The sequence below is a fragment of the Sinocyclocheilus anshuiensis genome, unplaced genomic scaffold (assembly GCF_001515605.1).
Source record: "Sinocyclocheilus anshuiensis isolate Anshui unplaced genomic scaffold, SAMN03320099.WGS_v1.1 scaffold810, whole genome shotgun sequence".
NCBI lineage: Eukaryota > Metazoa > Chordata > Actinopteri > Cypriniformes > Cyprinidae > Sinocyclocheilus > Sinocyclocheilus anshuiensis.
Window position 1 is genome coordinate 205,832 of NW_015542409.1, and position 13,418 is coordinate 219,249.

The window sequence follows — 13,418 nt, forward strand, 5'->3', positions numbered from 1 at the left end:
AGGACACATTTAATTTATAATTTGTCTTAAATCTCATTTGGTTAAAAAAAGAAACCGTGAATCGAATCGTGAAATCAAAATCGTGAATCGAATCGTGAGTTGAGTGAATCGTTACATCCCTAGTTTTGACATTTATAATTTAGATGTTATTGCATAGTAAATTATTTTTGTGACAAAACCTAGGCTATAGACTGCAAATGTAATATTTGTTATATTTTTCATTTAGCTGATGCATTTATTAAAAGAAACTTGATATAGATTAGTAATTGAATAATTAAAAATAAATCTATGAAAAAATTGATGTTTAAATCAGATTTAACTTTCTCTTTTTTTCATGTTGGTGACATTGGATGCCCTATCTTCCCCAATGTTTGTGAGGACACTAAAGGGTTTGACTGACAAAAAAAGTTTGTGAATCCCTACCCTATGTATATGTTTTACTAAAACTCAAACTGCTGTTGTACTGTTTTTTTTTTAATCCTCAGTTTAGCATGCTCTCAGCACCATGTGCAGTGCATGCTTCTCATGAATTCCTGGAATTGGTCGACACATTTGTCACAGTGCAGAAGCATAGGATTCAAGACTGTGTCCAAAACTCTAATGGCTCTGTAGTCTTCACGCTGCATTCAGAATGAAATGTGTTTCCTTTGATTTGAGTGTTGTGAAAAGAACAGCTCTTATCAGATCTGCTCGCTCATTTCACAATGGATTCTCTGTATGAATGCATTTGAGTTTTGTTTTAGGCTATTGAAGAATGAAAGGTTTTGCCTAAAAAAAAAAAAAAAACTGTTTCCTCTCTCAGTAAAAGAGCCAGCAGGTGAAATATCCTAATCTTGGATTGTTTTTGCAAAGTTCAGTCATAAGTCATAGGAAGAATCTACAAATGGCTTGAAGTCAGTTAATGTTTTCTTTCTGATTTGTGTAGAAGCGTAATCAAATACACCTTTACCCTCTAAGGATTTTTGTGTCCCATAATGCTGTTTTGGAGCAGGTGGGCTGAGCAACTGAAAGGAATGTAGAGTAATCAATTAGCTTGAGTTCGAGGGAAATGCATCTCACCCTTAGGTTTTCTTTCTCAGTATCAAGCCCCATCAAAGATTTGTGGCTTTACTGAACGCCAGTTTCATCTGAGGGAAGTGTGAATTTGAGGTTGGCTTCTGTGAACAGACAGCTTCTCATATTTAGTGCATTTTATTGTAAAAAGTTGATGTTCGATTGCATAATGTGGAATCTGTCTCTCTTCCAGTCATTGTGACCCGTTCCTCTCGTTTCTGTCCCTGTCCTCGAAACAGACGTTCTCGACAAAGAATGTTGTTGCATGTCATTACACAACACATTGAGTTTGGTTCATGTTGTGGGTGGCTCAGGACCTCGAGTAGTGTTGAAGTTAGCAGATTCTGGAGAACTGAACTGTAATTAGGTGTTGTATACTTTTGAGTCAACAGTGAGTGAAAAAGACACAGGAGCTTCAGAACTTGAGTGTAGTCTCCTGTTTTGTGCTACAGTGACTGATATCTCACTTCCTTTTAGCAACCAGGGTCAACCCAAAAGAGCAAACAATTTAGGAATTATTAGTAATAATATCGGTCTATGAATGTTGTTCCAGCTGGAAATTATAAACACTGGCTGATTACACCTGCTGAGAGCCTTAGTCTATGCTGATGTAGCTTAAAACGTTCTTTCTTTCTTTCTTTCTTTAAAAAAATGTAGTTGACTTACTCTTTGTTGTAGCTTTCAAATCTCATTTGTTTTTGCATATACTCCGACTTTATTTTTGGGTGAACTATGCCTTTTCTTTTTCCCATCAAGCTAATAAATGTCATGTTCCTCTTGTCAAACAAGTACCAGTCCCAAAATGTGGTTTTGTGGCTAACCAACTTTAAAAGAGGTAAGTTCAGATAGATCAACATTACTGGTTGAGGTAGGATAGTGAAACAGCAACAGTCTGTGTTGGTTTAAGGTTAGTATTTACTAGGGCTGGGTATCGTTCAAAAATGTTCGATATCGATACCGATACCGATACCTTGACTTCGATACCGGTTCCTGAACGATACTTTTTTCAATACCAATTTTATGAAATCAATTTTAACAAGATTACATTATCTAAAAAAAAAAAAAACAGTTACACTTTACTTGAAGGGGTGTGCATAAGACTGACATGACACCTTCATAATCATGACATGACACTCACCAGTGTAAATGTAGCCTTACATCAAAGGGGGCTGGGACTCATTCGCACTACAGCCTCACGTGTGCGCCACATCTCTGAGTGTAACCGGTGTAAACTAGTAGGTGTGTTCGACTTGACGCAGACCGACTGTGCAGTGTCTTATCAGTGTCTTACAGTACCAAGAGAGCTAAAGAGAGCAGACTGCTCCATGCGCTTTCGAATCGCTCTCGCGGATGTCAAACACTGATCGATGGTGCCTAAAAAGTATCGAACTCGATACCCAGCCCTAGTATTTACTGATCATATGAAGAGGTCTGCATTAATTTGTGTTTGGAAATGGTTTACTCTGGAGCTCTAGTTACAGACAGAGATATAGCTTTGGGAGTTTTAAATGTTTGGCTTTTTGGGCTGGACAGCAGAGTTTGGGTGGTGCTGTCTGTGTGCTCAAGCAGTGATTCATGTCGCGAAACAAGACACATTCCCTCTATTCTTTTTAAGAGCTCTCAGCTCATGTGGAGCTACATTCAAGTAAGAGGCAAACATCTTCTGTCCTCTACATCCTCTTACAGATACAGACAGATGAAGCATGAGCTTTAAATTAGTCCATCAGTTAAATGCCCAGCTGGAAGCAGCAGACCCACACTCACTCACTTTTAAAGTAGAGGATTGCAGCATTACCTCACCGGAGGCCAGAAATGTGTGGAATGATAATAAGAATATGGGAGGCATGTGCTATACAGGTGGAGCTGAACTAATTCAGATCAAAGGCCACTGCTGTTCAGTTTAAGCCTGAAGATAGACGATAGATTGATAGCCTGTTCCTCATGTATATCATATATGTATTATATATATCTTCAGCCCTGCTCCTGGGGACCCACTGTCCTGCAGAGTCTAGCGACAACCCTAATCAAGCACGTCTGAACCGGTTAATCAAGGTCTTCAGGATGGGTTGAAAAATTACAGGGTGGGTGACCTGACTTAACTTTGCCAGTGGGTCCCCAGGAGCAAGGTTGAAGATATTAAATGTATACATTGAAATATGCTTGTTATATATCAATATATATTTTAAGCTATATATTTTTTTCTTTCCTTAGTTGCTGTTGCTAAATTGCAGGTTTGAGTTAGTTAAAATGTATTTTTATATTCCTATAAATAAAAAAAGTGGTTTCCTCCATGCATCCCCTTTTTTCTTGAATTCTTTTTCTTGAGCCTTTGCTTTCTATAAAATAAAATAATCTAAAGTTATGAGACCAGTTTAAGACTGGATTAAGTTATTGGATGAAGGTTTTGGCCCTTCCACCCATCACTCAGAGCTAAGCACAGCCTCTGGCCTGTCATTACCATCCCAACCAACACTATGTACTTGAAAAAGCTTGGCTAATGGCAAAAGAAAAAAGCCTGCGGCCTAGTTGCTGTTGTAAAGTTTTTATTTAGTCTTAGTTCAGCTGTTCTATCTCTCTTTATCGAGTATCCTAAAGGAAGGAGGATGTGACTTACGCATCTAACTACCAATCTCACATATTCACATCATGTTTTGTCTAAAAGCTGGAGGTGCTCTGCAGGCCAGCAGATCGGAATGCAAAAGCTGGAATTTCTCACAGAGAGCAGCATTCCATTGGGAGTCTCAGTATTCTGAGATCATCTGTTTGGAGTTTTGTTGGAACGGATTGGTTAAGAGGCATTTTGTGGAGAACGAGAAAACCTTTTACATTTAACCCTGTGAATATTATTTATAAGACATTGTTTATTTATAACTCAAACTACACTCTAAAAATGAGTTTTCAAAGATCTCAACAGCATTATCATGAGTTGTATGTCCTTAGCCTGAAGTGATTTTTATTGTCGCTTACAAGCGCAGCCAATGTCTGTAATACGCACCAGTTTTACCAGTGGGTGTGTTTGAGGCCCTGGCCTTCCTACCTCTGGCCCGTACACACAATGACAGGATATATGTGTTTTTCAGCATGGTCCTGAGCAGGAAGAAGGCCTTTGTGTTTGACTTTTCATTCAACAGGACTTTAAAGGGCATGTAGTACAGCAATAGGAAAGATCCAGCCTAGCCTAGAACTTAGATACAACAAACATGCTCTTAAATATAACAAACTCTTCCATTTAGGAAAAGAAACTATGCCACCTGCAGCTGCTGGGGTATTAATAGTTTTCTAAAGAAGTTGAAAGGAGCTAATCTCTAGTTTTGAGTAAAGGACATTCTTATTGTATGTGCTTTTTTGCAGCAGTCTGAGGTCATTTGCTGTACGTGTATGTCACGAGCTTGTAGAAAAATAGGATACACCCACACTCACTCACGCTGAAGTCAGAGCCAGGCAGCACCACAGTTGAATATGTGCACTCACAACAAGACAGCTGCAAAGGTCAGAGAAGGTCATAAGGGCTGGGCAGTAAGAGAGGCCTTCTGCGCTTGTGTGTGTTGAGTTTATAAATGTGTTGCACAGAAAATGCCACCCATACGTAAAAACTTATACTCACTTGTCTTGTAAAAATGTTCTCTGGCCCCACCACTAAAAAAAAAAACTTGGTTAACTTGGTTGTAAAAATATTTTATTTAATTTTATATGAATTGATTATAAATTAAAACTTTTTTTTCTGGAAAATCATGCCACTCAATGGTCCATCCTTGGCCCATATACGTGGCACAAGAAACCAGTCTCAGCAAACTGACAGCTTCTCTGTAAACCAGTAGCATGGAAATTATAACCCCACAAATTCACAAAAGCCCAGCAAAAATCCTGTGGTCTCAGCCCAGAGTATGAGTATTCGTGTGGAGAGAAAATAATGGAATGTGAGGGTTAGATGTTTAGTTCAGCTTGTGTGTAACTGTTTGCTTCGTCAGAGCAGATGTGTGCAATGTGTTCCGAGTGTGTTAAGTCCTTTTTGGCTGGCGCCATTCTTGCGACCCTAATTAAAATCGTGTGCCAGTGACAAGTTTTGAATGAAGCTCTCCTACAGCTCCGCTCGTGTTTGTTTGTGTTTCTGAGACTGAGGGGAGGGAGGCTTATTAATGAGATGGAATTTAATTGTAAAGTATCAGATTAAAATTCCCTGTCTTTTTTAAATGAAAAGCCATTAAAGCTTTTCTCATTCATATCTCTGTTTGTGTAGGATGGCTCTCTGGGTAATATAGATGACCTGGCACAAGAGTACTCCGAGTACTACAACACATACTTCAGCGACGTTAGCGATCGGATGGAGGAACTTCGTAAGCGGCAAGTGTCTCAAGAGCTAGACATGGTAAGTTCAGCCTCAAACGCTTATAGCACATACAGCCTGAATTGTACACCTGCATTTCTACAGCTGTGGATGTGTTTGTTTTCTAGAATGACCAACAATTTCTTTAAATCACCTTGTCACCAGATAATTCTTAAGAATTGTTTATACATACTTTCACCATGGATTTAATTCATCTTAGCATGTTTACTGCTTTTGCATTTAAACCAGATGAGTTAATCTGGCGGTCTTTAGCACTGTGAAACACATTTTTGGGTCAGGTGGAATTTGCAAGTTTTTTCTTATTTTAAAAGTTTTAGCCCTTTAGTCACATGGTCAGCTATCATATCAGCCACTGCAACATAAACAAAAAAAATGCTGAGTATGCCTTCAACCTGAAACATTTTCTGCAGAAGTTCTGTTTTGCTTTTCTGAAAAGCATTTAGTTTCAATTCTTTCGTTTTTGATTATGGGGTAAAACAAGTTGGTAAAACAAACTTCACTCTCTGACCTACATACTGTTTTATACACTTGAGTTTGGCCTTAATAAATAAGGAAATTGAATGCTAAAGCTATTAACACTGTATGGCCTATTTGTTATTGCAGTAACAGTTATTTTAGTCATAAACCAGTGCAATAGTTTCCCTTCCATCTATGTTCCAGGGACAGTGAACCACAAGCACAGCTAATCACAAAATTAACTTATTTCTTTCATCACTTGGTGCTACAGAATGGCCATTGTAAACCTATGAGCTAATAGAAGGAAACGCTTGTCTTAAACCATTACAAAATGAAGACAAATGCGTTCACCCCCTGCCCTCTATTTCTACAGCTGTGGATGTGTTTGCTTTCTAGAATGACCAACAATTTCATTAAATCACCTTGTCACCAGATAATTCTTAAGAATTGTTTATACATACTTTCACCATGGATTTAATTCATCTTAGCATGTTTACTGCTTTGGCATTTAAACCAGATGAGTTAATCTGGCGGTCTTTAGCACTGTGAAACACATTTTTGGGTCAGGTGGAATTTGCAAGTTTTTTCTTATTTTAAAAGTTTTAGCCCTTTAGTCACATGGTCAGCTATCATATCAGCCACTGCAACATAAACAAAAAAAATGCTGAGTATGCCTTCAACCTGAAACATTTTCTGCAGAAGTTCTGTTTTGCTTTTCTGAAAAGCATTTAGTTTCAATTCTTTCGTTTTTGATTATGGGGTAAAACAAGTTGGTAAAACAAACTTCACTCTCTGACCTACATACTGTTTTATACACTTGAGTTTGGCCTTAATAAATAAGGAAATTGAATGCTAAAGCTATTAACACTGTATGGCCTATTTGTTATTGCAGTAACAGTTATTTTAGTCATAAACCAGTGCAATAGTTTCCCTTCCATCTATGTTCCAGGGACAGTGAACCACAAGCACAGCTAATCACAAAATTAACTTATTTCTTTCATCACTTGGTGCTACAGAATGGCCATTGTAAACCTATGAGCTAATAGAAGGAAACGCTTGTCTTAAACCATTACAAAATGAAGACAAATGCGTTCACCCCCTGCCCTCTATCCATACGTGTTTGGATTGTCTGCGGTTCTGTCAGTGCTCTGCATTTCTCGTCTGCATCTCAAAGCGTCTATGTTCTCAGGGATGTAGGGTAGTGGGCCACCCAGGGTTGCTAAGAAACCACCGGACTCATTATAACATGCAGCTGGGGTTGGCACGGTCCAGTGAGGGGATTTTGAGAGAAAGAAAGAAAACATTTTGAAAGTCATGCTCAGCTGTGGTGCTGGCCTCACACACAGGAACCAGTCATTCTCAAGGTTTGGAGAACATTAGGTACGCTATTGTGTTGAATTGTTTCAATGGATTTTCTCTCGGAATTCTGGAATGAATGGTACAGAATTCCACTGTGCACCACTGTCTAGAATCTCTACACCAAATCACTGCTACTGCAAATAACCAGCATTGCCTTTACTGTAAAACATCCCAAAATAGCTTATTTAGATTTACTCAGTCTCATGTCATTCCAAACCGATATGAAACTTTGGTCATCTTTTGTTACAAAAAAAAAAATGACTCAGCTGTGAGTCATTGGTAAATTTTTAGGTGAACTGTTCCTTTATATGTTCTTTTCTCCATTTTATCCATCTCATCAAATCCAGTATCCAACTCCACACCCTGCTCTGTGTAAACCGTACTAAAGCTAAAGCTGGTTAATACAGGGCTGAGCTCAGCACAAAACCTGGCTGTACCGTCCCACCTAAATCAGCACTGTGACTCAGCTGTGCTTGTTTAGTAATCCGGATTCATGCCTCTTCAATGCTAGAGTTCTTTCAGGGTGCGCTTTATGAATATTGAACACTTTTTAAGTTTATCTTTACTTTAATGCCATATCTCTGCCCCTTTAATTAGCACAAACTTAAGATAGCCACCAACAAAGGCAAGATAAAGCCCATGCAGTGGGAGTCAGATCTCACAATGAGTTGAGTGCAAAAATAGGTCTCCCCTTTCGGAAAATGTCAGTGTGATGCATCAAAGGACTTTGTGATAAATCCCGAGCAGAGGGTGATGACTGTCAAAGGAGGGTTTGGTCTGAGGCTAATGGGGCAGGAGGAAGTGTCAAGTGGGCCAAGTAGGTCATCTCTTTATGTATTTAGTGTTGCTGGTCTTGTGCCATTCTCAGGAGTATCATGGAAAGCAAATGGGGACATTTGAGTAACTGCTGGATGGGAGCGATTCGGTTCATGGGAAGAGGAATGATATGGATAACTGTGGGAATTTTCTAGGAGGTTTTGCAATCCATGTGCAAGTGAGGGAAAAACATGCTTGTTTTGGGGCTCTGCAGGTCTACACAAGTTGAACTTGTTCGTTTAGTTACGCAGATGGTTTTGAAAACTTGTCATTCTTCTGCCACATCTACATGCTGTTTTTATTTTTTTATTTTTTTCATATTTACATATTTACTTTCTAGACACTGTCTGGGCTAAATCCATTGGGAAAGAATAGAAATTGTGAAACAGAAATGGGATACTCGTTGTCCAAGCTGAGTGGCTGCTGTCCAGTCTGAGGGCAGTAACAGGTGATTATCCTCTTCCAGATTGGTGGTTTAAAGGCCACGTTAATGGCTTGATATTTCAGCTTTGCCTTGAGAGACATGACGTTTGCATGACCTTTGAATTTTTTGGCACTTGGAAAAGTCAAAATGCTAGTACTCCCTATCGTTGTCTTTCAGTCTTCTCTCTGTTCTTTCTGATCATTTTCTTCCTCCTCAAATCCTCTCACTAATTTCCATAAACACTGTCATCCAGCTAACCTCTCTCCCAAAGGCACGTAACCCTGTTTTAGAGGCCAAGCTGGCAATGGGCCCTTGGCTTTCTCCCCTCAACCCAAAAGAGGGGAAAGGTCACCGGTTTAACCAGAGGCAACACTGGAGGCTATTGTGAGTGAGGCATGAATATTGTGGTCTATTCATACTTAGACAGAATGAATCTCTGAGCACATGCAGGAATCCACAGTGAAGGACATGTATCCCGAATGGCATCAAATGAGGCCCATGGTTTCCCCTTCACTGCCAGCCGACATCTTCCTTTCTAACAGAGGTGAAGTCCGTGTGCTTTTTGAAGCTGTCTGTTACTTTCTCTTCTCTATTTCTATTCTCTGGTTTAGTCTGAGGCACTCTCAAATGCCCTAGACATTCCCGAGTCCGATTTGAGGTTTGATTTCGGTTTCATTTCCTCAGATATCTCCACAGAGAGCTGACAGAGCTGGTTCAGGCTTCCACATTTGCTCAGCACTCTTCCTCTCTATCTTGCTGTGCTTTTATAAGAGCTACCCTGATGACAAAGAGTTAGGAAAACATCCTCTACTCAGTGTGTTGAATAGATAAACCCCCCCCATTTTACATAGAACAAGCTAGCCATGTTGATATTTTGTCGTTTGTCTTCATAGCTGTTCATACAGAGACACTCTCCTTTATTCCATTTGCCAGACAGAAAGTCTCTATCAGCCACACAATGCGGCCGTGGAAAGCTGTTTGTGTTATTGGGTTTTAGCTTGAGTATCAGTTTTGAAGGCGGAATAATAACAGAAAACATCAGGCTGAATGGCTTCTCTTCTTTTTAAATTTATGTATAAGTATTAATTCATTTATATATGAATGTATTGCATATTAACTAATATATTGTTTATATAATAGCAATTTCTTCAATCAAAATGCATGTGGCTGAGCTACTGTCATACTACTGAAACTAGGCTACTTAGTAGTGGGAGTTACTCCACAACACTTGGTTGATATGGTTTGGGGAGTTCTACTTTAACATGTTAATTCTGTAATTGCTCTTTAGAGTCATTTTAGTCAAGACTCTGGCACACCCTTTGCTTTAATGATTTTTAGCTCTTCTGTCCCTCTCTTTCTCAGGCTCAGGCTTGTTGTGGTGGTTTACTCAAAGGCATGTTGTGGCATTTTGATTTAATTCCTGTTGGTGTGAAAGTAGGTTATGTTATGGAAGTGAACCTTTGTTTGAGGGGGAACCCACATACATGCACACCAATTGGCAGGTGACGCACAAAAATAAGTTATGTGTTGCCCATGTCTGTCATGACACTGACATATGATACTTACCTGTTTTAAAAGTGTTTACTCCAGCACGAGAAACAATGTTTTTCCCTCCCTCTGACTGGTATTTCCAGGTAGAAACCATACAGCTGAAATTAGAGATGCACCGATCGATCGGCCAGGGATCGGAATCGGCCGATTTTCCTCATGATTGGCCCGAATCGGTGATCGGTCGGTCAGTCTCACTTCTTTCCGATTCCGAGCCGATCCGTTTTGTTACCAGCGGCACAGGCAATAACATCAGCCGCACATTCTCGCTCTTTTCTCTCCGACGACCCCTTCTCTCTCACACACGTCTCATTCGCTCCGGTTAAATAGTGCTTGTATGGCACATTATTTTAGTCATTCCCACAGGTTTCGCGCTTACACCAAAAGCGCGCGCACCACCACTGATCTATATTAGTGAATCGCACAATCCACGCTCAGTCTCAAACAGCTTGTGAGCCACAAATACCAAAATGAGTGGCTAACTGCTCTAAAACGGTCAAATACTTACAAAATTATGTCAAAATGCCCGTCTTGGCGAGTATCCAGTTAAACACAGTCAGTTTTGGAACGTTAAATAGTTGAAAGAGAACGCATGTTCCTGCTGCTGTCTGCCATGTTAATCAAAGAACAAAAGACAAAAAAAATTACTTTCTGCTCTTGACTGAATACGTTTTATAACTTTAATGGTAAGCATTAATTTGTATTTAATTTTTACAATGAAGACTACAGAAATTACATTTTATAAAAATTGACATTTGATTACTTTAATTTCTGTAGTATTTCTTACCTGAATAAAAACTTACTTAACCTGAAAAACTCATTTTAATTATTTATTTTATTACATTTTTTGCATTGAAAAAAAAATAGATTTTTGAGTTGTATATGCTGTTAATTATAGAAAAAAAATCGGAATCTGCAAAAATCGGTATCGGCAGATCACACTAACAAAAAATCGGAAATTGGAATTGGCCAAGAAAATTGCAATCGGTGCATCTCTAGCTGGAATACTGGAATAGTGTACCCACAAAGCTTCACACACTGCGAGTGTGTATATGTGTGTGTTTCGTTTGTGTTAGAGCAGGAGGAATGGTTAGTCTGGTTCTACAAGGACACTTTCTCTAGCTGTTACTCAACCAAACGTCTCTCCTGATTGGGTAGTAGGAGCCAAGACTCTCCCCATGAGCCGGCCGCATCCACCCATACAGGCGTTTTTGCTGCCAGCCTGACTGTGTGTGTCCTGCCCTCCACACTGGGACTCTGTATGAATTTGTGTAAAACACCTCATTAGCCTCCTTCAGTTTGTTTATTCTCCCAATGCTGCTGCGCCAGCCATCACGCCACATCTCTGTCTGTCTCTATATCTCTTTTTCTGACAAAATTGCTATTCCAAAACATTGCAGTGATCTATCTGCCTGCATAGGTCAACTACCTTTTAAGGCTGCATGCTAACGGTTGTGGAAGTGACTGATTTGAAAGGCTCTGCTGTGGTAGCTGCTTTATTTTGCTGTTAGATGCTTAGCTGTTTCCAGTAGAGTTTGATATTAGCATGGTGCTAAGCTAAATAACCATACTCCAAGCACAAAAAGTGGAGCATGCAAGATTTTGGAACAAAGCTAATGACATTTCAACCCTCTACGGACACCTTGGCAATTGAATCGTCATTGGCTAGTAAATTTTTGTTTGTTTACTCGCCAGACTGAAATACTATACTTTATATATACAGTGGGTACGGAAAGTATTCAGACCCCCTTAAATTTTTCACTCTTTGTTATATTGCAGCCATTTGCTAAAATCATTTAAGTTAATTTTTGTTCCTCATTAATGTACACACAGCACCCCATATTTGATTTACTTGCAATGTAGAGGGTTGCATTTCCATGAGACATTGAAGCATTTTGCCTCATTTTACTTGTCAAGGGCGTAAGTTATAACTGCGGCACGATTAATCAAAATAAATTGAAATAACGATTTGGCTCATTGCGATTATCAATTTGCAAAGGCTGTCATTTAAAAAAATATTCAGACTACATCTTTGTATATGTAAAGACACTCTTCTTGATTTTGTGTTTTCAGTGTTGCGGTCTCACAGTAAAATATGTTACACATGAACCCAAAATAAACCACAAAATAAAAGCTTGATAGTTATTATGTTATTGTTATTTTGTTAAATACTATTTTCTTTTCTTTTACAGTGAAATATTACAGTAATAATAGTTCTTATTATTTTTATTTAGTAGTAGTAGTAGTAATAGTAATAATAATATAATGCAATAATTAAAAAAATAATTTATAAATATAAATTATAACTTTTATAACATTTATTTAGATTAGTTGTAGTTTATTTATACTTTGTTTATTTTATTTATTTTAATTATAATTATAGTAGTAATATTTTATTTTATTTTATAGTTATATTGGCAAATATAATGGCATACTGTGCAGTCCTACAAACAGCCATACAATTTTTTCTCATCAAAAGGAGAGAAGTTTTATTAGAAAAATGTGCAGCCTACTGTTTATATTGAAGGAGAAGTTTACATATTGCCACTTCTGATGGACTTGGACTGATGGTATTGTTTTAAAGTCTCTTTCTTTCAATAGGAATCACTCAGTCTCTATTCTAAATCACTCCATTGTTGCTTATTGCTTGCATCTGTAAAGGGCAAAGGGCTTGAATATGTTCTGTGAAATTCATTTTTTGTTCAGGGAGTGGCTGCATTATCATGTTTCAACATCTCGTAACTATGTATTTTTCTTTTTTCTTTTTTTTTTTTGGTGAGTGTGCACTCGGTTGATCTGTATATATGGGTGTAGGTGTATACAGTAGTGAGTGACAGTGTGCTGCCTATTAAGCCAAATCCATCTTCAGCATGCATAGGGCCAAATCCAGTCATGCACATACAATCACAGACACACAGTCGCTCATCAACCACAAGCTGCTGGACCTCACAATGAACTTTATATAGCCAGTCATTAAGTGGTTGTCTTTTAGCTCTACACTTAAACATGTCCCATACAGTGGTATAAATATTGACACGCATTGAACTAAACTATGTCAAGAGGTGCAGTGTCTGTCTAGTGTAGATCTGTACTATTGCAAGGGTTGTTGTGAAGGCTGTGAGTGTGTGTCTGTGGGTCTGTGTGAGTGAGTGCACACAGACACAGAGCATCTCTTTGTGTGGATATGTGTTTTGGATGATACGGCCAGCAGCAGTGTGTACAGATGATTCCGTGTGTGCCAATGGGAGCATGTGCCCAGTGAGTATGGGGCAGTTGATGCCCTGCTGCTGATGATACAGAACACAGACCCGTGTATGTGTGTTTACTTTGGCCAGTGTGTGTTCATATGGGAATAACTTACACTGTGGGCACACTGTGTGTGTGTGTGTGTGTGTGTGAGAGAGAGAGAGAGAGAGA

At 38.8% G+C, this 13,418-nt stretch overlaps 1 protein-coding gene across 5 annotated transcripts in view; it reads left to right on the top strand.

Moving 5' to 3' along the window:
- LOC107693212 (SAM and SH3 domain-containing protein 1-like) overlaps window positions 1–13,418 on the top strand; it is a 52,238-nt gene that overhangs the window by 5,609 nt on the left and 33,211 nt on the right. For all 5 annotated transcript variants that reach the window (XM_016492498.1, XM_016492501.1, XM_016492500.1 and 2 more), the window contains exon 2: window positions 5,291–5,419. In XM_016492498.1, the coding sequence (XP_016347984.1) occupies window positions 5,291–5,419 (129 nt within the window). The remainder of the gene's footprint in view (window positions 1–5,290; window positions 5,420–13,418) is intronic.